Raw genomic sequence first — 24,578 nt, 5'->3', positions numbered from 1 at the left:
GGATAAGATCACATTCTTAGACATATTATATGTGCCAATAGCTTAGACAGACCTTTGCCGTGTCATAACAAGAATCTCATCCTATTACACACATAACAAGTCATCTGACAACTTATTTAATAAACCATTTTTTTATTTTTAGTAGAGCTTAAAATGAAAATGTCAGCCTTAATTATTGTAAAATGTCATCAGACATTAAATTCTAATGCTTTGTTTACAGTGAGAACTATAAAATCTTCCCATTACAATGTTTAAAATTGTTTCTCTAACTCCTCTTATTTACATCTTTACCTCTCAGTCTTCACTGATGCTGGCCAAGAAGCAACTAACTCAAAAAGATTTAGTTTCATGGTAGAGTATTATGTCTCCAAACAAGTTTGAGAAATAGTCATTGCATATGACTATTACTACCTAAAAAAAGAGATAAAACATTAATTGCATTATAGAATCATAGTTTTGTCTCATTGACAATCTAACACTAATGAAAACCTGGCCTTTTACTAGATGGAATCAGATGCAGGAACTCAAACTTACAAAAGGTGCTGGTTTTGTTTTTTACAGTCTCTTTCTATACAGTTAATGTTGTTTAAAATTTGGCCAGTTTGCAAACTGCAACAGAATAAATCTTGTCTGCTCAATTTCTCCACTCTGTCAGGCTATCACTGACTACTTAGTTATAAATAGAAACGGTTCTGATTCATTAACATAAAGTTTAAACGTAATTTCAGTGCAGTGACAGAAATGACAGATTAATGCATTCTAAGAATCAACACTGATAGTATTGAGAGCTACCAAAGTAATTAAACAAATGCAGTAGGCTTGGAGATACTTCTCCTAAACATTGCACTTTCGCTCTAGGCACAAAGTGTAACATACAACAGACCAGTGCTTTTCTCTTTCTGAAGGCATGAGGTGCTGAAAGCATGTGTGTGGTGGTGCAAATGTTCCAACTGAAGAGGCCAATAATTGATTGTCCAAGAAAAAAAACATTCACAAAAGTTTTATTAAAAAAATTCCCCTTTCACCTCAAACAAGTGAAGCTTAAGTTCTGTACTACTAGGTTATGTTTAGAAAAATGAAAATAGTACAGTAATTTTGAAGGCTATACATTGTAAAATCCCATAAATCAGCATAAACTCGGACTGTGCAAGCAAATATAGCAAGTATTTCAGATGTCATTTATTTGGTCCATCAGATGTACAGTATAGTAGTAGTATCTGAGTTTACAAAACATCAAATATAAATAACCTGAAACTGTAACAATACACAAAAAATTTGCTTCTTACATTGACATACCAGGCAGTACGAGCTGAAAAATTGGAGTAAATTAACAGTTTTACAGTAATGTACATAGTGCCAGTTGAAGTTTAAGAACACTGATAAAACATGGCACTAATTTGCTTTAGTGAATTTTCTCCTTGTTCAGGATGTGAAAGATGTTTAGGACTGGACTAAAAATACCTTTCTTCAAGCAAAAAATAAAAATTTATTTACTTAAATCTGGGCATCAGATGATGACCCTCTACTAAAACGGAGTACGATTTTTGTCCTATTGAATTATACCTAAAAGGTATTTACACAAAAATAACATGCTTTTTTCATGATGGTTTAAGCAAATACTTATCTGCAAGTATTTATAAACTATGTCTCTACTACATTTATTATATGGAATTCAATACAGAAAAACTTCTAAAAGAGTCTATAGAGATGACAGCTTTATCATCAAGAGAAACAGACAACAAATTATTCAAGCCAATGGTTTAATATTCCTTTGGAACGAAAGCCTTAGAATTAGTCTAGTTCTGGACATTTTTCACATCCCAAAATAATATGCTGTTACTGCATTACATTATCTTAATCATTTTGTCAAGGGGCATTTGCATGTTCAGTCTAACGCTATAATTTCATCTTGCTCCTCTGTCTGCTCTATACGCACTCTCTTTGTGCTGATGCACTCTTTGTCTTCTAGTTTTCTCTTGCGGCTTTTATCCTCCATATCATCAACATTGCTTGAATGGCCTTCATCTTCAGAATCGATAATCAACAGATCATCTTGATCTGGAGCTGCAAAATACATGTTTTTAATTCCAATGGGTACTGTTAGGTTTATCAACCCTCAAACCGAACTGCATACAAGATACCTCCAAGACAACAAATAACATCTTGAAGCATTCTTTATCCATACTTTCTCATTTAATTACAAGAATATTTTCAGTTTCTCTGAAAACAGTCTAAAACAGGCTTTTCATGTGGTCATTCCCTCTTCATTAGAGGTATGGAAAATATTGCAGTAACTCAAAAGTATTCCCATGTTTTTGGGGAATTCTTACATTAGCTAACGCTAGCAAATGAACATCATCCAAAAGCTTAAGACAGAATTACAGATATTTAACTTTATCTGTCACAACAGTAAAACAGTAACATGTTTCCAGTAAATCATCTTTCACTGCTTAAACATCCTGTATTTGAGTTAAGCTATTTGGGGTATATTCAAAAGAACAGCCTATATTAAGAAAATGATGATACTTCCTCCTGGGTAGCACATAGCTACTTCATTCATCTTTTTTCCATCTCTTGCTCAAAAGGCAAAAAATAATTATTTTGTAAGCAGATTAATAAAGGTGTCTTCTTAAAATAACAAAATAAAATATGATCAAAGATATCCATAAAGTAACTTTTAATCTGTAGGGAGAAAGCAACCAATCTGGTTGATTCTTTTCTGTCAACCAATAGGGTGACTATCAGCTAGAATGGGTCTAACTTTTTAAAGTGACTATTTAAATCACTATGCAAATGGTGTATTTAAGCTGACCACCCTCCAGGAACCTGCAAGTTACATAATATAATATCAAGGTGTATGTACCAAAAGTTTTTGTAACAATCTTTGAATTTTTTTTTTTTTTTTACCATTTACTATTATACCTATACACAGAAGCAACTTCTTTCTTTCTTTTCATGTTAGTCATAGAAGTGAAGTATTTCAATCAGACCACCCTACTGAAATATTATTTTACTTTATTTAAGATTGCTTATTGTGACTTACCTGTTGATGTTGAGGGTTGCGCTCCATCATCGCTACCATTGGTAATGTTCTTAGATGTTGGTTCTGATGGTTTAGGGCCAACATTTTCAGGGGTGTCACCAACAACTTCAAATTCTACGTCTTTTTCTAGGTCTTCACTGCAGAAAAATCCATATGCTTTATAAACAACCAGGTGAAAATAAAAACATGTATTTTTCACAAACAAAATATGTCATTCAAATTACTAAAGCACCCTGCAATTAGGAAAAAGTAAAAAAAAAAAATAAAAATGCATTTTTTAAAAAAGGAAAAGGTGTTCAGCCCTCTATAATTTGTGCTTTGTCTATTCACAAACACTGTTCCACCCAGTGTCATGCCTTAAAATGCTTAGGAAAAAAAAAATATTACCTAAGCTTACTTTTCTTCCCCAATTTCACATTTCTATTCTCACTGTAATTGCAAGGTATTAATTTCCTGTATATAACATTGATATTACTTATCCAAAGTTAAATGCAAACACCAATTATTGACTTCTCTTTGCATTGCCATACTTGAACACAGGTAGTCCGGCAGATGATCTACTACTCCAGCAGGTTGTTTGTTTGTTTTTCAACAGCAGTTTCTCACTTGTTAGCTGCCCCACAAGTAAATCTAGCTTTGCACTGTACTTTGATGTTGCCTAATGACCAAATTATTCAGATGAACTCTTAGCAATTACTATTGTAATAAAATAACTATATCGATTCATTAAAAAAATTCCTCTTTAACCACTATATTTTAGCAACCTGATCTTTTAACTGTATTTGCTAATTTAAAATTCTTAATTGGAAATTCCCTATGGGACCTTGCTACATATATACACAAAAAATATTTTTTTTCAGAATCCTTACCTATGAAGCACATTGATTAACAGTGTATAATCCTGGAGGAAATCATCTGCTTGTAGTCGAGTGCCATTTCGAATTCCGAAGTCTGATAATTTCCTGTGGTTATTTGCTAGAAAAAACAGTGAAATACTGCGGTGAATAGAGATATTTATATAAAGATTTTCTTTCATGTTAAGAAATGAGTACTACTATCTAAAAAGCATTAATGCGCCACATACCTTCTGTTTCTCCTTCTTCCGAAGAGATAAGGATAGTTCCTTTTCCATCATCTATTTGTACATCTGGTGCTACCATAGCAAATTTTTCTTTCACTATCTGAAAGGACGAATACGATTACTTAATCCATGTCTGACTTTATAATATTTATAAATAACCTTGAATTATGCTGATTTTCCTATCCTGGCCCATGTTCAGGCATCTGCTAAAGCCGATACTTTATTTTTTCATTCCCATTTAAAAAAAAAAATCATCTTTTTGCTGTCTGAAATCTTAAGATTTAGTCACAAAAAGAATATCTATGACACCTTTGCAGATTCAGATGATAGGCTGAAACTTTTTTTTAAATACTTATCTCATAAAATGACAGAATTACAAATCAGTTGTTACTGTACCATAGCAACTGAACTATTCGCCTCAAATACATTTTTTCCCTGTTAGTTAGGAATAGGCTTTAAAAAGACCAAAAAAATACAAAATACAAACATTCTTTCATATATATGAACACACATAAACAAGACGCATACTGGCTAATCCAGCTTTTCTTGTAGCTGAGAGAAATGCAAAGAGTAGAGCAAGTATTAACAACTAACATTCAGTCAACATATATGGAACAAAAACCTAACTTCAATACTGTACAACATAAGTGCCGAAACAAAAGCTGTAGCTAAGATTTAAAGTTTTACCTTGTCCTGGAGTGTTAGCACAGTAACTTTGTGTACATTAAGTTTCACAGTCACTTCTGGCTTACTTGCGCATACATAACAGTTAGGATTTGGTGGATCCAAAGCACAAGGAACCAATAGCTTCTTTTTGGGATTTGGCTGCTTGTTCAGGAAAATCTTGAAGACAGACAAGAATGAAACAAGTTATTCTGTAAGTAACAGCACTCATAAAACCTGTTTTCTTACGGATTTGTTCTCTTAGTCTCATAGGTTGTCCTGTTCTCTAATCCTCTTTGACATGCCTGGTGAACAGGAGAAAGTGAGTATTACAGCTAGTCCACAATGACACCTGTGCTGACTGACAACCTACTGCCAAACAGAAAAACAGACATGTTTCAAGTGATGTCAGTCTGGTTCTTTCTCTCACCAAGCAGCCAATTTTCATGAAATCAGAAGGAACTTAATGATCCTTGAGACTTCTACTTTTCTTTCTATCGCAGCTGAAGGTTCCTAGCACATTCAGAATGTACTGAAGTAGCAACGAGTGATAGTCAAACTACACACTAGTAAAAGCAGGTAAAATATAACTTGAATAAATAATGAATAATAAGAAAGTAAAAGTATCATATTCCTACTTACCGTTCTACACTGATCTATTTTTCCTGATAAAATCTTCAGACCCTCCAGCACTATCAGACCAGCTATTACTGCATTAGTAGTAGCTATAGCTGGGATAATATTTCCTGCCATTGCTGCAAAATAAGCAAGAGTATGCAGATTTTTAACAGCAAATGAAAACTAGAAATTGAGATTATTATTTTAAGAAAAACAATGTTATATTTTATTCTTACACTTAATATCAAATCTGCTCTTCATATTCATACTGAAAACATGCATCCTGAGGTTGGCAGCAGAAGTGACAAAATCCATTGCAGAAGGGTCATCCTGACAAGAATTTAACATAAAAAGTATTTAAAAATCAAATTACACATTGGGAAAAGTTAGAAATACACGGTACCAAAAATTACTACCTTAAAAACAGATATTTTTTAAAAGGTCCATACAATATTCCATTTCAAAGTTTATGTACTTCCTCTTTCAAAGAGCATGTTTAGACAGAGCAGTAATACTTGAAACGTGGATTTTAAAATTTTATTTAGTATTTTAATTTAGTATATTACTATTAATATTTTGAACATACAAGGCATTTTAATGTCTAATTACAAAACCTTACAAGGCTTTATGCTTAGTTTCAAAAACTGTTTTAAGAAACAGTGTTTTTTGTTTGTTTGTTTTTAGTAACTGTTGTAATATCATTTTACTATTTTGTCAACACCCTATATTTACGCACTGCTTTTTCTTTATGCCAGGTGACAGGCTACAGAAAGATCACGGTCTCTGGTACTAAGGGAGACTTGATTTGCTTCGTTTTTCCCCAGCAAAACTTGTAATACACTGCACACTTACTCAAAGCTAGTAACTTCCAACTCAGCAGAACTCTAGCAACAAACAACTGTGTAAAAGCAAGTTTTAGAGGTAGCTAGAGCAAAGGAAAAAAGAACTGGCATTCTTAAAATATTTTCGAAACGAAAGTATTGCAACTACTTCTGAATTTGTGTGCTTTTTAAAGTTGGTGAATTGTTATTTTACATCACAATACTTAATCCTGACACTCAATGGAATACGAAGCATGTAAAGTATGTATATGCTTACATATGGAGTTTACTTATGGAAAGTACTTTCAGAGATGTGTCAGCCATTTTTCTTCTAGTAGTACTATTCTGGAATTAAAGAGTCCAACATTCATTGTATGTATGTAGAATATAACTGTTTCCTTTGGTAATTTGGTAAACCAACCTTATCCCATATAAGCTCTGCTCCATCGCCTTTCTCAGCCAGGTGAAGTCTAAGGGTTTCGACGCTCTTTGAAAATAAGTGTGCATAGCTCTTTACATCGAGAACCTGCTGATCTTTCAAAACCGAGGAGGATTCATTTTGTTGGTCAGATACGTTTTTCTCTTCAAGAAAAGGAAAAAAAAATAGTAAGATAAGGAATATTTAGAAATTCCACTAAAGTTCTCCTAAAGAGCTAATTATTTGCTAATTCAGAAAAAATATTTATTTTCTAAATGAAGAACAGTGTTCTTAAACTACAGTTGCACCAAGATTAAAAAAAATAAAAAAATCCACATTTTCTACTGTAACTAATAGCTATACTGTGCCATATCAATAGATGTGCACAATTTATAGCAAATGTAAATTTTCACCAGAAGTCAACTTTTAGAGATAAATTCATCAGTGCATGAGAGATAAGGTCTTTGGTATTTAATCCTGTGAAATGCAAATTTTCTATGACTGATACCAAGTATCTGAAATAATTCCAAAACAGTTTTTAGAAAAAAATATTTTCTGTATTTTGAAAAACTACAAATCTCCAGGAGTCATAAAGAAGTAATATGTTAAGTATCAGTAATCAACTGTGACAGGAAGAAACTGTATGTCACTGTGATGCCTTAAGAAACAGGAGGTGTGACTTACAAATAGACACCATGAGGAGGAACAATTACCTTGATTTTGTACTTCAGCCCAGTCCAGAGGCACTGGAGGCTTTCTTTTCCTCCACAGCTTATCCATGGTCAACAAATATCTAATGTCATCTTTGAAAAGCTAAAAAACATTACAAAAAAAATAAAATGTAAGAGGGAAAAAAAAAGTATTTTATTTTTACACCTCCTTTGACACTGAAAAATCAGCATTAGATTTCAGTTTTTGCTTTTCTCCTTGATAATATTTTCAGCTGAATATATAAAATTATGTATTTCGTATTTTCAACTCCACACGAAAAAAAAAAACAAACAACAGATTTGAAAAACTTATTATTCCCTGTTTTCTAACATTTACTGCAGAAATCAGACAGTTCTCATTAATTCAGGGATGGGGGGAGTAAAATTAAGAAACAGCAGTCCAAACAGTGGCTCCATGTGCCTACTAAAGCCATCTCTACAGCAATTCGTATATTCTCCCCAAGATACTTTTACCTACATGCCAACTTATTTTCCAAGGAAAATTATTACTACCTATAAACATGACATTTTATACTAGTTTCCTCTAATTATCACTTTTAGCAACTATTGTTATTTAGCAACATTTTAGAAGGAAAACTCCTAAAACAGTTCGTATTCTGTTTTACCAGTGTCTGATTACATACACAGCATGAATGATCGCTTTCTGGTCCTCAAACTGGTTCTGATTATGCTTACAAAAACTCCTACAGAATTCAACAGTTTACCTTCTCACATTAGAAGTGATTTGAATTATTTTTTTCCTCACATAACATGGACAAACTGCTGAAGTTGTCCATCCAGGCACAGATGGAATGCCATAAAACAACAAGACCAACACAACAGCAAAATTGGTGGAAGTCATAACATAGTTGCATGACTGATGGCTAGTATTAAGTGTTCAAACATGGGTTTTGACTTGACTTTAAAGCACCTCATACACTTCAAATAAAGACATTTATTGGGGGTAGAAAAGATACCTTAGTAAAAAGCTTAACTGGATCGTATCCAGTTGATTTAGCCCACTCCTTAGTTGAAACACGTTTAATCTCACCATCTTCATTGGATGCTCGTGCTCTGGCTTCTGCTTCTGCTGGCTCCCCTATTAATTAAGTATTAACAAAATAAATTATTTCAAAAAAGAAAAGAAAATCACATCCAAACATTACCCTTAGTCAATAACCAAAATTATTCAGGGTCTATAAAATGGCTTTACTGTTCCCACTAAGAGTTAGATTAGACATAGTGCAACTGCTCCTGTTTGTTTCTACAACTACATTCCACAAGCCTAACTTATTGCCACAAAATTCCTTCACTGACAGAAAAAATGAACAATTGTTTCCTCTTAATTTTCTCCACATTATTTTGTGATTTCATAAATCTCTAACCATCCTCTTTTAGCAGCCTCTGTTACTGGCTGAAGAGTGTTAATCTGGTTAGAGGTTCAAAACAGAATCAGCTTCCTACCTCTGGCCACCCCTATCCAGGAAAATTCCATCCATGCAGATACTATTCATTCTGTTTCTTTCCCAGTCACATCCAGCAATTGCTATTTTTATTACTAGTAAGTAGCAGTCTGATGTTTTCATACAACTATTAAAATCTTGACTGAATGAGAAAATCAACTCAGAGACCATAATTTTATATGTAAATTTGTGAATGTTTCCCCCTTTGCCAGTACAACATTTTATATTAATCTGCACCAAAAAGTACTTAGTATTTCATTGCCTAGTCGCTCTGTATTGTGAAGCATTCTGCTACTTTCAATGTTTAGCCATCATCTTTATTATTCTGAGTGAGTTTGCTTAATCATGTAGGCTGAACAGTACTGGTTCTATCCCCAGTCTGAGAAACTCTTCTAATCAAGACTTATCTCTATCATTTACGTAGTTTATCTGCTTCAGGATCTCATCCTTTTTTGCCCATGACATCTTAGCTCCTTTAGGTTCCTCATAAAAGAGTTCTTCCTGCAGATTCAAAATAGAGTAAACCAGATACACTTGTCCACAGGTTTGCCAATGCCTCCCAAGTTTTGCCAGTTTGACCAGGGAGCGACGGTATCCTCCTGGCAGAAGGCCACAGCTTCTCTCAGCTTTGTACCCACCACAACTGATGCAGCTTCCCAGGCTAGGTTAACGGTTGGACTTGATGATCTTAAAGGTCTCTTCCAACCTAAATGATTCCATGCTTGTAATCAGCATTATAGCAACTGACAATTTGCTCACTACAGATATGAGGCCTCTCGCTAATACGCTCACAGCAGCTCAACCCTTCCTCTGATTGCCCTAATATCCTTCTTCAAGCAAGCAGCATTACGTCTGCTACCTTCAAGTACTCCAGCAGTTGTTGATTAAAGTGAGTTTATATTCCACTATCTTAAGAGTTAGCTATTCATTCAGGACTTGTGTAGGAACAACCTGTTAGGTAAATGCTATCTGATAAACAGAAAATCTGAAGTATCCGAGGCAGATCTGAGCTCCCTCTCCCAAGTTCACCACTCAAAAGGATCCAAAAGGAGAAGCTACAAAGATGTTTATTCACCTTTACAGTAACTACAGTTACTGTCCATACAAAAAATAAAGAAGAGCTACAAAAACATCACTCACAATGGGCATAATTGCTATGTGGATAAATGTGGAAGTGTTTCAAGCTAGAAGAGTTCAAATATGATCCCTCTGTTTTCAATTTGGCAATCCCTCAGCTAGCAGTGGAAAGTGCAGAGAAACTACAAATATCACTCAGTTTTCAGTCCTTGGTTCAGAAGGCAAGCCTCCCAGCTGCAGGGAAGGAATTACTCCATCAAATCCAAATATACTGAAAAAAAAATGCTACACTGTGAAGATCAATAATACTTAATTTTCACATCAGATTCACTTTTCACTTCTTTGTGCACATGGAGGAGACAGCTTGCTCCAGAGGGAACAGGAATCTCTGAATATATATAAACGTATTCATCTAAATCATTTATCACACACCTGGATGTATTAGCTGTTCCTCACAGCTGCTCTACCCACACTCTCTGAAGAGAGCTAGTACATGACAGTGACCTATCTTAGATTGTATTAAAAGGTTTTGACAACAGCTGAAGTGATCACTTCATTAAAGTTTTAGGCTGCCCACAAGGGCTACAGTTCTGACTGCTGAAAATTACTGACACATCAGCATTCTGAGAGGCATTTTTTTGCACACTGGCCACACAAAGACCTCTGGTATACACAGTGCATTGAGTTAACTAAAAAAAAAACAGCTTGAGCCTGCGTCAAACTTTTAATAAATGGTAGTATGAGGGAACTAAAGTATGCATGGTGTACACAAATATCTGTGCTGCAAACACAACCTAAATTCATGTTCTCCATGGGCACTGTAAGTGGAATCCTCCTAGAAGAAAGTGGGGTTGCAATGTAACTTTACAAAATGGACAGAAGCAAGTCAATTTGTGACATAAAACATTTTAGTAACAGGCTAAGTTACCAGTTTATATCACACTTACAGGCAGCTTCAGGATCAGCTCTATCAGGAGAGACTTCTTGATCAGCATCCTCTTCTCCAAACAATTGGCTATATTATAATTAAGAACAACAATAAGACACTAGATTTTCATCATGTCTATTTAAAGACTCAGATATTTGCTATCTGACATATACCCACTTTAAAATTCTTGCTATCAGAATGCCACTTCATACATTGCTTTTTCAATTGTTGAAATTCGTCACATGCAGACTTACCACTGACAATGCAAAAAGTCCAATATAAAAATTAATACAGTAAAACAGATCTATTTGACTCATTCAACAGTTCATCTATTTCCACGATCCCTGCAACCTTTATCTCTGTTAATACAATTGTTACACTGAAAAATGTAACTTCCATACAAAAGCAAAGGATAAAGCATCCTCAGGCTACACCTCTTTGACAAACTTTTCTGCCAAATTTTAAGTGAGATCAGAAAAACAGCTAAGTACTAACTGACATGGTATCTTTATATATATATAAAAAAAAAAAAGCCAAAGAACTGGAGGTTTTTGCTGTAATCCATGTTAATTTTCAAATGAAGTGTCTTTTTTATTTCTCAATCTGTAGGTTTAGAAACCTACAGAAAGAGAGCGAGTCACAGTAGCTATTAAAAAATAATAAAAAAGACAACTTACTTAAACAAATACTTGGCCCACACAATGCAATGGATAGGTTCCGATGGCGTATTTCGGATTGTGCAGCCTGGAAAAGTCTTCTGAGTTGGTTTAGGATGACATTCATAACATTCTGTCACTCCCTGGTGAAAAGTGAAATATTTACTTGTCACGCTGCGAAGGCTACTGGTAGTATATGCTATTATCAGATGAACTGTAACTTTATCTCAGAACACCCAACACCCTGTTGTCTAAAATAGCCAATGATTTAAACTTAGTGACAAGAGTAATGCAGAACCTAACCTTCTTAATAACTGTTACTTGTCCAAGGTAGCCTGCAGTGCCACTCTCTATCAGAGGAACATCAGCAGCCAGACACATCCTGTTCACGTGGTTGCGGGCAGCTGCAAAGCAAGAGGTTTTAAAGAAAAATTTGAATAATTAGAAAAAAGTCTGACTTCACCAAACACAAAGTTGCCTCTTACGCACACAATGACCCTGAATCTGCCTTATTTTGTTAAAGAGAGCACTATGCCTTTTTCACAAAGGCGATTTTCCAATTAAAACAAGATATATTGACACTATTAAATACAGCAAACAACCGAATAGTTATACATGTATACACAACACACATCAGTTCCCATAAAGCAGTGACACAGCAGCCAATGTTTACTTACAAAGCACCTGTAAAAGCACTTACTACACTTTCAAGCTACTAGTTAAGAACAAAAATATTAGTCAAACTATAGCTGGCTTAAGAGGATGTTTGTTATTTAACTGGCATTGCTTAAGTACTTATAGTATAACACGTTAAAGTTCTGTTCCTATGAACAAGCAACAGTATTCTCATCTCCAATAAAAAATCATAGTGAAAACTTCACCTCTGTTATCCAGAGCATTCATAACCAACGTAAACTGGCGGAAGAACTCTACGTTATAGTCAGGGCTACAGAAAAGAAAAACAATACAGCATATCAAAGTTGTTGGTTATTACGCCACAACGGGAAAATACACATATTGAAAAGGCTGTATAAATTACACATACTATAAATTTAGTGCTAGCCTTTAACTACCCCCTTTGTCTTCTGCCCATTTTAAAGATGCGTAAATGCATGAACTTCATGCCACTGGAAGGAAGCTTTTCCAATTATTATTACCATGACCAATGCAACAGGAAGACAATGGAAAAAGTGTTTATGCTGCTCTGACCTAATGAGTAAATTGGCTGAGCTCTGATCACTGACCTTAAAAACACCATCAGCTGAGGGTAAAACGCACATACCATAATTACCACAGCTCATCAGACTGTTGATAATTCATTACAGTTATATTTTACATATAATTGAATTATATCATAATTCAATTGGTTTTGATTGTGCCTCCATGCCCTTAGGAGCCAAGATGAGGGAGTTTAAAATCTTGACACTTTAGTACCCTGACACTGCATTTTTCTGACTTAAAGAAGGTAGTGGCAAAGACGACAGAGTAGCACGGAAATAGGATTAATGGTTTTACAGTTTCAGGAGAAAGATGCAATGAGCCAATGCTTCGGTGTCTAACAGCAATGTCAGAGCTGAAACCTTAATATTATAGACCATGACTTTTTTTTCTTATTTTTTCCTTAAAAAAGGACAAATATGCATTTAAATGTGGGAAATATGGCTAATGAAAATCTACATGATCTCGTATTTTGATTTGTTATGAAATACAAAGACTAGATTCTGATTGTTTAGGGCATGGTATCATATGGATTATATAAATATTACTCGGTTACCTATACAGACAGAGAGGACTTTTTTCCTTTTTTTTTTTTAGAAACCATGGACTCAACATTCACATTTGTTTTCATCTAGTTATTGGTCATGACATTAGGGCATCCTTACAATGTAGAAATGTATGTAGTAAACGTTGCTAATAATGTGCAAATTACACACAAGCAAATAACTACAGATAACCAGAGCTTAAGAAAATTCATGCAAAATTCACACTCCTACTCAGGTGCATGGTAGCCTCTCATTTACAGCTATTTCGTCTTACTGCAGAAGCTTTGTAAAGTATCTTAAAGCACACCATTGCAGCATTTAAATACAGCACTTGAAAATCAAAATGTGATCAGAGCTTAAAAAACAAACATACTTCATGATGCTATCATGGTAAGCTATAATATTAGCTTCTGGAGAAAACTGTAACACGCTTTCCTTGGCAACCTAGAAACAAAAACAAAACAAAACCAACACTTATTATTTCTTCCATCTTTCTAAAGAGACTCAATACCTGTTGAGTATTGAGTAAATTGACTACCTTACTGATTTTAATACTTTTAAATGCATTATTATAGAGAGCCATGAGCAAACAACTAACACCTCTTAACAGCATAAACAAAATTGTACCGTTTCTAACAATGTCAATAATAATAATACTGAATAAATAAGACTTGAGCTTTGGCTTTTTCCTCACCTGTGATTTCGATCTTCCAACATGTTTCTTTTGAAACAAAAACTGCCTGTTGAGATTGCTGACATCAATAGTATCCAAATCAATCTACAAACACAGAAAAGGCAGCCATTTCACTTTATACAGAAATAAAGGAACAAAATTAATAATAGATTTTGAAGCAAATGTGATAGGATCTGTGAAGTTTATGCATTGGGTCCTTTTCAGACCTGCATACAGTTATTACATCTGCACTACAGCAATTGTAAAGGCACAGTGATCAATTATTCATTTTCAGGAATCCATTCATTTTAAATAATTATTAACAATGGAATCATCTCAAAAATTAAGAGCTTTATGACAACAAACTTTTTTTCAGAAAGAGTCCTTAGTATACCACACACAAAATTTTGAGATACATAAGCAGAATATTTAATAGAAAGTCAATAACTGACTCTCCTATTTACTGCTGGATGAAGACTGTAGTGGAGAACTCATCAGGAGCACAGCATACACACTCAGAAAATCCTGCAGGATTCGGTCAGGCCCCACACGGGACTAGTCACCCTGAACAGAGCTCTGCACCGTGCTTCCCCACGGTCCAGGAAAGGCTACCCAGCACACTAATTAGCACTTCTCCTTTACGCTTGAACATGGCTTTGAGCAACTGAAAGAGTAAACTGAGAGCTGCACTGTCATCTAATTCATACACTGCGGGGCAAACTTTTATGCTTGGACACCAGGACCCGCTGCTTAAGTGCATATTAAAAAATAATGAAGTTCACTTAAAAAAAATAATCCAGTCGTGTAATCAAGATGTTTAAAAAACATACACAATTCATGAAGTACAACCTGAAAGTACGCCATTACCTTGATTCCCCTAAGAGCCATGTTTCTGTTCATTAATATACTCACATGAACATCCTAACTGCAAATGTCTTTGCCCCCCACCACAAGAATCAAGATTTATTCATTTTTTTGTTGCCACTATTTTTCCTTTATACCCATGCTAGTCTTCTCATGCCCCTAACATTTTTTACATGGTGGGGGGGGGAGACAATCCCTGAGCCTCATCAGCATTTCCCCCAGCTCCCCTGGCAATGCCAACACCCTCAGCACCACAGCCCCTACAGCTCTGTGGCATACAGAGAGCCAGAGCATGCAGCGGGAGCACAACTTGCTGAGGGGCTTCTCATCAGCTTTTCATTTTAGGAACCAAACTCAAGTAATGAAAAAAGGTATGCACACACTTCTCATTGAGGACCCTTTGCATGCAAGATCCAAGTTCCAATATTAAGCTTCCTGCTGTCCTAAGGAAGTATTTTTAATTTAAGGATTAAAAATTAATGTACTAAGCTGCAATTGCCAATTAGTTTTATTTTAAAAAATACATAGAAGAACCTGTGAATACTGAGCAAACTCATTAATATAAATTCATCAAAAATACATACTCTTTCAGAAATGCAGTATGAGGTACAGGGTGCTTATTACCTATAGTATCCTCATAGCCAACTGCTATGGTCTTGCATCTCCTAACTAAAACAATACATGTGTTTGCCTGAAAACACACTTCTACCACCTTTCCTTTCTTGTAAGGCACAGTCAGAACACTTGCACAGTCCAAAGCCACGAAGTTTGAGAACTTGAAGTGAAACTGATTAAATGCATAATTTTGTTAAAACATCCACTCCCAGGAAAGCCTTAATTTAGCACTTTAAGTGGAGATGATAACAAGTGACTTAAGCTAGAGCTGAAAACTGATCTTGAACAGTACTGCCAAGCCCAAAAAAGCAAAGGAAGTTCTTCTCCAAGACAATACTTGAGACCACCAGACCTCAACCAAAACTACAATTTAGCTAAGAATGATCAGAATCTGACAGTTCTTGCATTAAAACAACTTTACATTTTTGTAACTCCCATTTCTGTATGTTAGAAGGAAAATATCTCAGAGGTTCAGAGAAATACACAATTGCATTCTTAATTTAGACTTGGATTTTGACTAATTTAATTTTGTTCTTGATTCACGAGAAGAAAGACACTGTTTCAACAAAGCATACTTAATAAAGTTACATGTTTCCGGTGTTCAAATTGTATTTGTTTTAGTATTAATGTTTTGTTAAAAAAAACTTTCAATTTACTTACAAAAAAAAAAGCATTTTCACAGTTTTTGAGTTTACTGGTCTGAAAAAATCAAGAAAAACTACATGCAATATCACAAATGCTGACAAAAGCAATTTCTTCAACTGATATCAATTTTCCTCTTTGCACACAATTCTATTTTTGCTCTCACCTTGCCTTTTACCCATCCACTCCATGTTATCAAAACGTTACTCTCTTGCATAGAACACTGCCAGTAATATTTTTAAATTAAGATGGCCCTGATCCAACATATACTTAAGTTAATGGAATCCAACCAAGTCAGACTTGAAAGACAATCCAAAAAAATCAAACTAAAATAAGGGAAACAATAAGCATGCCCCAATGAGATTTATGCTTAATAACTAACTGGAAAATCAGGAGATACTAAACTCTATTTCAACGGACTGCAGGAGCACACAAATGACACAGTAAGGTGGGTAAGGAGGAAAAAAACAACTGCAGAAATTGCAGGCTTCTGCTCTCCTTCACAGGTTTAGTTTACTCGTATGTTAAGATTTGATAGGCTCTCACTGGCAGAATTAAATCCAAGGGACAGCGAGGAATTACACTTTAGCACATCATACAAACGTTTAAAAAAATATTTCAGTGGAAAAGCCTGAGTTATAGGAACAACAGTGCAAACCTGTAGCTGGACTCCTCTGCCTGCTGATAGTTTTAGAGAAAAGCTGTTTCTAATGAGCTCTGCTCAACAAGTCTAAATGCAGAAACAAACTTCTCACAACCTGCCACTGAAGCGGCTCCTGGCAAAGCACCGGAAAATAAAAACGCATTGGACCAAACGGGCTTGTGCTCTCGCTCCGTTTGTCCTCCCCGACTTCTTAACGTGAAATCAGGGAGACGCTCCTCAGGGCCGCAGGGCAGCTCATCTCACTGCCATACCTCGGCTCTGCCCTTGCTACCCCCGCAACCACCACCGGGAAGCAAAAGCGAAAGCAGCAGCAGTCCGCGGGCAGCTCTCTCGGCGGCTCCCCGGGGCTGACAGCTTTAGGGCCGGCTCCCCGAAACGCGGCCCCCCCCCCGCGGCCGGGCCGTTACCCCCGGCACCAGCAGGGGCCGCGCTGAGGAGCGCGGAGCCGGGCCCCGGCCCGGGGGCTGCCCGCGGGGGGCAGGGGGGCGCCCGCAGGCCGCGGCCCTTTGTGGCGGGCCCGGCCCCGGCGGCGCTGCGGGGCCGCGGCAGTTTGAACGCCCGCCGAGGAGGCGGCGGGGCCCGCGCCCCCCCCCCCCCCCCCGCCCCTCTCGCCACACGGCGGCCCCGCGCCCCCCGCACCCCCCCGGGCCGCACCACGTCGATGTTGCCGAAGCCGGTGAGCACCAGGTCCTTGAGCAGCTCGCAGCCGATGCCCCCGGCGCCCACCACCAAGAGCCGCGCCTGGGCCACGGCCTCGGCCAGCTCGCGGCCCAGCGGGCCGGACACCGGCGCGGACATGGCGGCGGGGGAGCGGCGGTGACGGGCGGGCTCGGCGCGGCGCGGCGGGGCTCGGCGCGGCTCTCCTCAGCCGGGCCGCACTCCGCACAGCGAGCCCGGCGCGCACCAGAGCGCCGCCCGCCCGGCCCCGCAGCGCCCCCCGGCGGCGGGAGGGCCCCGGCCCGCCCCCACGGGCGGCAGCGGGCGCCGCAGCTCGGGCGGGGCCGCGCGGGAGGCGCGGGTTCGAGACCCGCTCCCGCCGCTCGGGGCAGCAAAGCTCGAGTGGGGGCAGCTCCCCCGGCCCCACAGCCTCCTGCCGCAGAGGGCAAAGCACACACCCGGCACCCACGGGGAGTTCAGGCACTCTCTCGAACTATAGTGTAACAGTTTCTAACCTAAGTTAACAACTCACCTCTGAACGTCGACGTGGTAAGCTACAAGTCGTCTCTAGAAGTGCAGTTCTGCAAAAACATCTCATTATTTTAACTGCCTCCCCCTCTTACTTTCTTAAAACTTCAGTAGATTAATTTATGCTGTGGCATTCAGCCTGTACAAAAAGCTTTAAGGACACTTACTTAAATTACTCCTCCATTAAGTCAATTAAAATACTGCAATTTAGCTTAAACCAACAGGGAGTTCACAGAATTTAGACTGTTAACTAAAGCACAGTGTGATCAGCTTGCAAGCACTGCGCTGCAGTAACACATCAGGTGCTGTACCCTTCTGTACCCACAAGAACAGTGCTAACAAAAGCTTTCACTTCCTCCATCCCAAGTAACTGTCACAGCTCATCTAGCTCTGCAAATGTGACATCCTTCAATGGAAAAACATACAGAAAAGCTTCCTCACAGGACTGTAGTTACAGCAAGGCCCTCTCAGCCACTGCCCACTCACTGAGTTTTCAATCTGTCATCAATACAAATAAAGCTGATTTGTTTGTTTTAATACTTGGATTAAGCTTCTCATTGCTGTAGTTTCTAAAAACTGGATCCCATCAGACTGATCAATGCAAAGTATAACAATGGAGTGCAGTTTGGCAACCTTTCTCCTTTACATTCTTCCTGTGTTTAAAAGTTTCCATGTTTAAAAGTGTAACTGGAATCCTGAAACAACCTCTACACTTCTGTTTGCACATGTAAACAATGTAAGCAAGTTTTCTGTGGCCACATTTCAGAGGCACCTTAACTTGTAGGTTATTCTAGGAAATAAGCACCATGCCATCAAATCAATTTAATTTTTCACCACGTTTCAGGAAAACTCTGTTGCATAATACTTTCAACTGCAGAAAAAAAAAATAGAAAAAAAAAAAGAAAAAAAAAAGAAAAAAAAAAGAAAAAGAATAAAACAGACTTCCCATCTCTACAAGGAAACAATTTATTTAAATAATTTCTGATCAGGGTCTTCTTGTACAAAAAGAAATTCTTCAAGAGGGGTTTGATGATTTGCTGGCCAACAGCTTTTCTCACATGTATAAACTATAACAGTCCCAAATTCCACTGACAGATCTAAAAACAAAACAATAAAGGGATGTCATGTATTAGAAAAATTAGACAGTGGCTATTGCTTATCACTGTAGCTCAATCTTCCAATTCAAAAAGTATTTTTTCATATTCCATCTCCTACAGACATAGCATTTTTTAATTAAAAAGGTTGTAAAGCAAGCTGAGAATTTTTGAAGAGCTTCTTACATGTCTGCAAGTTGACAACATTTATTATTTTACAAGGTCTCATTTAAAAGGTAATAATTACTCCCAAAGTCATGGAACTATTTACATTGTTATTATGACAATTCACTAGGGAGCAAATAAAGCTGAAATCCGCTAATTCCCATAAACCAGAGTTACATCATTTGCTTAGTGAAACCTATAATGGGAACATGCTATGTACAATCCATACGGATATACCTACCCATATGTAACATATAATTCTATGACCACTGTAGTTAGGCTTGTCAGTGCCTATGGCTAGCAAGAAACAATCCAAATTACGGTTCACCAAACTTTAGCAGCAAGGTGACTGTTTCCAATATTCATTTAGCTAAGTCAAAAGCCAATAACCTGAATCACTCTGGAGCATGCTGACCAGTGCTGGCATAAGTTGAAATTCAAATATTCTTTTGCCTCCGCAGTTACTGCAGGCTGGAATACCTTCGTTAAAGTTGGCTGGAGGACAAGTTATGAATAAAGGCTGACCACCCCAGGAGTATCTTAAGAGAAGAAAGGAAAAAAAGATTTATTTTTTGTATCTAAATACACAAACATTATTAAAAGCCACAATCATTGCTTAAGTTTCAGATGAGTCATTCAACAAAAATTAAAGTTGGTAAAGTTGGACCTTCGAAGGTCAATACCTGGAAAGTCTTAACAAAAGAGCTACATTTAAAGGAGATAAATGCTTTAAACTGATACCTCCAAAATATGCTGTACCTGACTCAATTAAACAAACTAGAGCTCAAAAGGGATCCAGCAGTCCAGGGAAAACATGTTTGAACATTCGTGTCATGTACCTATCATGTATATTCACAGTGCTCTTGAAGGGAAAAAGGAGTGTTGCATAAAGACTGTAACTAACGATACTCATATGGGTCACTGGATGCACTGTTTTGGAAAAACAGAAATTCAGAGAACATAATACTGCAAAGTGATAGATCCAGTGCAAAACACAAGTTGCCTGAAAACTTTACTTGCACTCTCTATTTGTAATTTTTCTGTATCATCTTTGATAGTTAATTAACAGAAGTTTCTAATATTTCTTATGTGCATAACCAGCCCTTCAAACTTTACCTCCTCATCAAAAAGGTACCAGTTAGTTCCACCTGGTTCTGAAAACCTGATAAACAAAGGTCATGTCACTAAACTGAGACAGCTTGACCAGATGGGTTGCAGCAGACTCTCTGGAATAAAGTTGTTAAAGACAACAAAAGTTGTTAAACTTTTGTTTAGTTGTAAAGTTGTTAAAGTTGTAAAGTTGTTAAAGTCTTTTGGGTAGACCTGTGCGGTGTCAAGAGTTGGACTTGATGATCCTTAAGGGTCCCTTCCAACTCAGGATATTCTATGATTCTATGATAAAGACAAATACTTCGTATGATCCATGAAAATTATTGGTATTATCTCATACTATGTATCAGAGAGTTCAAATCAACTTATTTACTCTCATTCAGAAATAATTCCTCTTTTTGGAAAAAAAGTTTCTCTGAGGCTTATCTGCTTTTGTTCTAGGAAATTAACCTATTTACAAGAAGTGAAGTCTATACAGTCATAAGGGGTAATCATAAGCTGCAAATGAACTCAGGCTTTAAAATGAGTAATGTCTTAATTCAGTAACATCTCAGAGACTGAGACATAGGCAGTAACAATAAGATTAGAAAACTTTAGAGGAGGAGAGAGCCTGAAAAGTATATCAGAGCACACCACTGTGCACTATACTTCCACCTCAAAACTCTCTTGAAAACCTCTACACCTGGATTGCAGTAAGTCTTTAAAGACAGTGTGGGTCTGCTCTCATCAGGTCTTACGTTGAAGAACATTTCCTATAGACAGCTCTGGGGGCTCTGATTCTGCTTTGCCTCTCATCCAGTTAACACTTAGTCCTGAAAGTCCAACCAGGGACTGAAGTCTTATCACTCAGGCACAGTAACAGCACTCTCAGCAAATTTTTCAATTAAGAAAAATAAATATTTCCAGTCAAATAATTTATTTTGATTTACTAACAGTCCATATCTACTCTCTGTATCTCCCTGTTACAACCAAGTGATCAACGTACCTTAAAATCTGTTCATGACAGACAGATATTTTTTTCATAAATTTATGGAATGTGTGGTCCCCACTTTTGACTTCACTCTTCTCATATTTTTCTTTATCACCTTCAGCTGCAAAACTATGAGAAAAAGAAATGAAACAAAAATGACAACACAGTACAATATGCATACTTCAAGTAAGCAGTGGTTACTATATATTCACATTAAGACAAATACACTGAAAAATATACATATTAAATTAAGAGGCAGTTACTGTTTCAGCATACAGCTGAACATCCTGCTTCTAGTTCTTTGCATCTCTTACTAAATGTTTCAAGCCACTATATCTAATTCAATTCTACCAGATACGTAAAAAAAATATTTCTTTAGTAACTTCCCAGCAATTGTCTTTTTTTCTTAATTAAAAATTTAAAAGGAGTGTAATTTAAGCACAATCAAAGCTATATGATTCCATCAACATTAAAAAAAATCAACAGAACACAACAACTAAAAAATATTCTCTGCATATTCTGCAATTGCCAGTAGCTTTAGTTATCAAAAAATTCAGCATTGTTCACAATTCAGGGAAAGTCACTGTAAACTTCAATACAATTAAAAAAGAAGTGGTCTGGATATTAAGTTAAAATTGAAAATATTTTCAGTAGCTACATCCAGAAATAGTTTTTCAGACAACTTCTTTATCAAAAACTCCATGAGTCCATCTGATACCATCATCCCAGTCTCTAGTTACAATTCCTGAGTAGTTAAGCTCTTAAAAATGCAACTGGAATAAGAAAAGCTTTACCCTTTGCTTTCAGCACAAAATTCAAACCTATGCGCACCTTTCTGACATCAAATGTTCCAAATCAACACCCTCTCTCTGCTGATACTCCTTCCATAGCTCATCTGCATGATCTGTATCAAGGAAACCAGCATAGTCTTCCTCATCCACAACACTAATGTAATAGGGACGGAACACAGGAGCTGAAGTGGCTGTTACCATATCCTCCCTGACTGGAAGATCCATATCCAGGGAACTTGACACATCTGTAGCTTCAGACAGGCAAAGCTGTTGGAACTGGGATGCACACTCCGCCTCTCTGGACGAGGAGCTGCTTGTCACTTCATTTAAGCCAAGCAGCTGAAGGGCACATGCGGGAGATTCTGCTCCATCACAGACTCCCCAGTCATCTGCCTCATCACACCAGTCCTTTGCAGAAAAGTTAGGTTGTTGTTTCTGGGTGGGGGGAAGATAAAAAGAAGAGAAACACTTTCAAGAGCTACCTGATACATTTCAAATACAGTTTTACTACTGTAATGGATAATAAAAGTAAAACCTTAACCTGATGCTTAGCTTTTTTTTTTTTTTTTGCCTGTTATCCTCAGAATAGCAGTTACCAGCATATCCACCGTGCATCTCACAGCAGCACACTTATGGCAAAAAACATCTCAAACTGGAGAAATGGGGCAAGAATTAATTCACATTTTGCACGGGCTTAATGCCTTATGTTGCCATATCTAGGTGGTTGGCACAACTGACAGTAGGTAGCTGGTTTGGATATATTTAATTGAACCAATTAGTGTATCGCAGTAAGCCCAAAGAGCAGATACAGAGGAATATAATAACAATAGATATCTGCACCATTTTTATCAGAATATAAACGCATTTACCACAGACCAAAATACTATATTGCAAACGCACCAGCTGAATAAGCACACTTCCTGCCTGTCAGCGTTAGTTTCAAAGCCAGCCTCCCCTTTCAATCTTCCTAAACTGATATGCAAAGTTTAGCTTCACAGACAAAAATCCCAGAAATACTTTAACAATACTTGAGTCAGATAAACTAAACTTGATTTTTATTAAAAAAATATATATATATATTTAAATTAGAAAATAAAGACAGCATTTTAAAGACCTAAACCAGCATAGTCCTTTAAAGTACAGTTGAAAAAATATTTAGGTAGATTCTGTCATTATGATATTAAATATCAATCTTAACCATAAAACTGAATTGCATCCTCCATTTTAAAACTACTCTAACATAAATCACAAGTAAGAAATCAATCTTGTAGTACGCAGCCTGTAGTGCTCACTGCACCAAAGAGCCTGTGACTGCGATGACTTCTCCATGTGACTCAAAACCAGCACGTGGCACAATTTCTCCAGGGCAGCTATGGCTGCTTAAACAACTACACACAGACGTGAAGCTCACCCGACTTAACTACTTTTTTTATTTGAAATCCTCCTTAATGCTGTACTTGACACAGGCAGACACCAAGAAAGCGGCTTGCTGGTTGTACCTGCTTTAGACTGCAACCTCGTGCCTCCTTTTCCTGAGTCTGCAAGCACTGGGAGCGCAGCACCTTCCAGCTTCAGCGTGCCACATGGAAAGAAGACAAGACAAGGGCGTTGAAGCAGCAGCGCCGGCTGACCGGGGGGGTACTTCCGAGCCGCCAGCACAGCGCATCCCGCTCCCTGCTCACCTGCGGGGCTGCCCCCAGCATCCCGTGCCGGGGCAGGCGAAAACGTTGGCGAGGCGGTGGCAGGGCAGGCCCCGCAGCGGGCAGTACACCTGCACCAGGTGCGCCAAGGCAGCGCCGCACGTCCCGCAGCGGGGCTGGGCCGGGCGCAGGGCGGGCAGCGCGTCCTGCAAGCCGACACCACACGCACCGCTGGAGGACGCCCGCGGGGGCTCCGCCGAGCCGCGGCCGTGCCGCCCCACGGCCCCGGCTCGGGGCAGAGCCCTCCCTCCCCGCTCCCTTCCCTCCCCGGCCGTACCGCGGAGCCGCCCAGCTTGTTGGTGGCCCAGCCCGGGGCCTCCCGGCACGGCCCAGCCATGGGGGCGTCACGGAGCCCCAGCAGCACGGGCCGCCGCTCCTCCGCCATGGCCCCGCAGCGCAGCCCCGCGCTGAGGGCAGCTCCCACACGCATGCGCGGGCCCGGCGGGACGGGACGCGAGGGGGCGCGCGCTGCCTGCGGCCGCCATCTCGCGACGCGGCCCCGCCGCTGAGGTGGGGTCCGGTCAGCGGGGTCCTGTCGGGGGGCGCCCAGTTCCGCTCAGAGGGCCGTGAGCCCTCGGCAGGAGGAGTAAAGGGCCCAAAGTCACACCTTCCGTGCAGTCCCCAGAATCGGGTCCGTCAAAGAAAGCTGGAAAATCCAGACCTTTAAGTAAAAACCAGGGCCCATCTGAGGCTTTTTGAGTGGCACATAACCGCAGCATATACCCAGTGGTGTTGAAGAACAGCCAGCCGTGTACTGTCTAGATTACAGGCACTTCTTTACACCCACATCCAAACAGGCCATTTGTTTCACTATGAAGGAAATCCTCCTTCAGATAAAGACATTACATGAGCTAAAATTACCTG

At 38.4% G+C, this 24,578-nt stretch overlaps 2 protein-coding genes and 1 long non-coding RNA gene across 4 annotated transcripts; 1 reads left to right on the top strand and 2 right to left on the bottom strand.

Moving 5' to 3' along the window:
* Positions 1–984: 984 nt before the first annotated feature.
* On the bottom strand, positions 985–17,626 carry UBA2 (ubiquitin like modifier activating enzyme 2). 2 transcript variants are annotated; one of them, XM_027466952.3, is made up of 17 exons: positions 17,354–17,626; positions 13,936–14,019; positions 13,615–13,685; positions 12,360–12,424; positions 11,782–11,882; positions 11,500–11,621; positions 10,842–10,909; positions 8,332–8,453; positions 7,358–7,457; positions 6,648–6,808; positions 5,642–5,735; positions 5,430–5,542; positions 4,812–4,967; positions 4,128–4,224; positions 3,913–4,018; positions 3,044–3,180; positions 985–2,064 (listed from the first exon to the last, which is right to left on the bottom strand). In XM_027466952.3, exons 1-17 carry the CDS (start codon positions 17,495–17,497, stop codon positions 1,886–1,888), a joined length of 1,920 nt encoding a protein of 639 aa, XP_027322753.1. In that variant the 5' UTR covers positions 17,498–17,626; the 3' UTR covers positions 985–1,885. The 2 variants fall into 2 exon arrangements, with proteins under 2 accessions (XP_027322753.1, XP_071900057.1); XM_072043956.1 differs by lacking the exon at positions 17,354–17,626 and adding an exon at positions 16,202–17,006.
* Positions 5,250–6,601, top strand: LOC110352805 (uncharacterized). The gene is made up of 2 exons (XR_002402412.4): positions 5,250–5,366; positions 6,161–6,601. It is a non-coding gene; the product is annotated as an uncharacterized lncRNA (long non-coding RNA).
* A 1,208-nt stretch (positions 17,627–18,834) lies between the features above and the next one.
* PDCD2L (programmed cell death 2 like) lies at positions 18,835–24,152 on the bottom strand. Its single transcript, XM_027466955.3, has 7 exons — positions 23,992–24,152; positions 23,697–23,860; positions 23,514–23,583; positions 22,055–22,449; positions 21,239–21,352; positions 19,534–19,682; positions 18,835–18,981 (listed from the first exon to the last, which is right to left on the bottom strand). Exons 1-7 carry the CDS (start codon positions 24,142–24,144, stop codon positions 18,851–18,853), a joined length of 1,176 nt encoding a protein of 391 aa, XP_027322756.1. The 5' UTR covers positions 24,145–24,152; the 3' UTR covers positions 18,835–18,850.
* Positions 24,153–24,578: the final 426 nt, after the last annotated feature.

This window comes from Anas platyrhynchos, chromosome 12 (genome assembly GCF_047663525.1).
Source record: "Anas platyrhynchos isolate ZD024472 breed Pekin duck chromosome 12, IASCAAS_PekinDuck_T2T, whole genome shotgun sequence".
Classification (NCBI taxonomy): Eukaryota; Metazoa; Chordata; class Aves; order Anseriformes; family Anatidae; genus Anas; species Anas platyrhynchos.
Note: the sequence above shows the minus strand (reverse complement) of the source record. Positions and strands in the feature narration are given on the sequence as shown.

Bases quoted from the DNA above. Each gene is read 5' to 3' on its own strand.
- UBA2 (XM_027466952.3), bottom strand. From the start codon at position 17,497: ATGTCCGCGCCGGTGTCCGGCCCGCTGGGCCGCGAGCTGGCCGAGGCC. The intron at 11,622-11,781 runs GTTAGGTTCTGC...ACTTTTCACCAG, and splicing joins AAGTAACAGTTATTAAGAAG to GGAGTGACAGAATGTTATGA. The intron at 4,968-5,429 runs GTAAGTAGGAAT...TCTGTCTTCAAG, and splicing joins AAATAGATCAGTGTAGAACG to ATTTTCCTGAACAAGCAGCC.
- PDCD2L (XM_027466955.3), bottom strand. From the start codon at position 24,144: ATGCGTGTGGGAGCTGCCCTCAGCGCGGGGCTGCGCTGCGGGGCCATG. The intron at 23,861-23,991 runs GTACGGCCGGGG...GTCGGCTTGCAG, and splicing joins ACAAGCTGGGCGGCTCCGCG to GACGCGCTGCCCGCCCTGCG. The intron at 23,584-23,696 runs GTGAGCAGGGAG...GGCACGCTGAAG, and splicing joins TGCTGGGGGCAGCCCCGCAG to CTGGAAGGTGCTGCGCTCCC.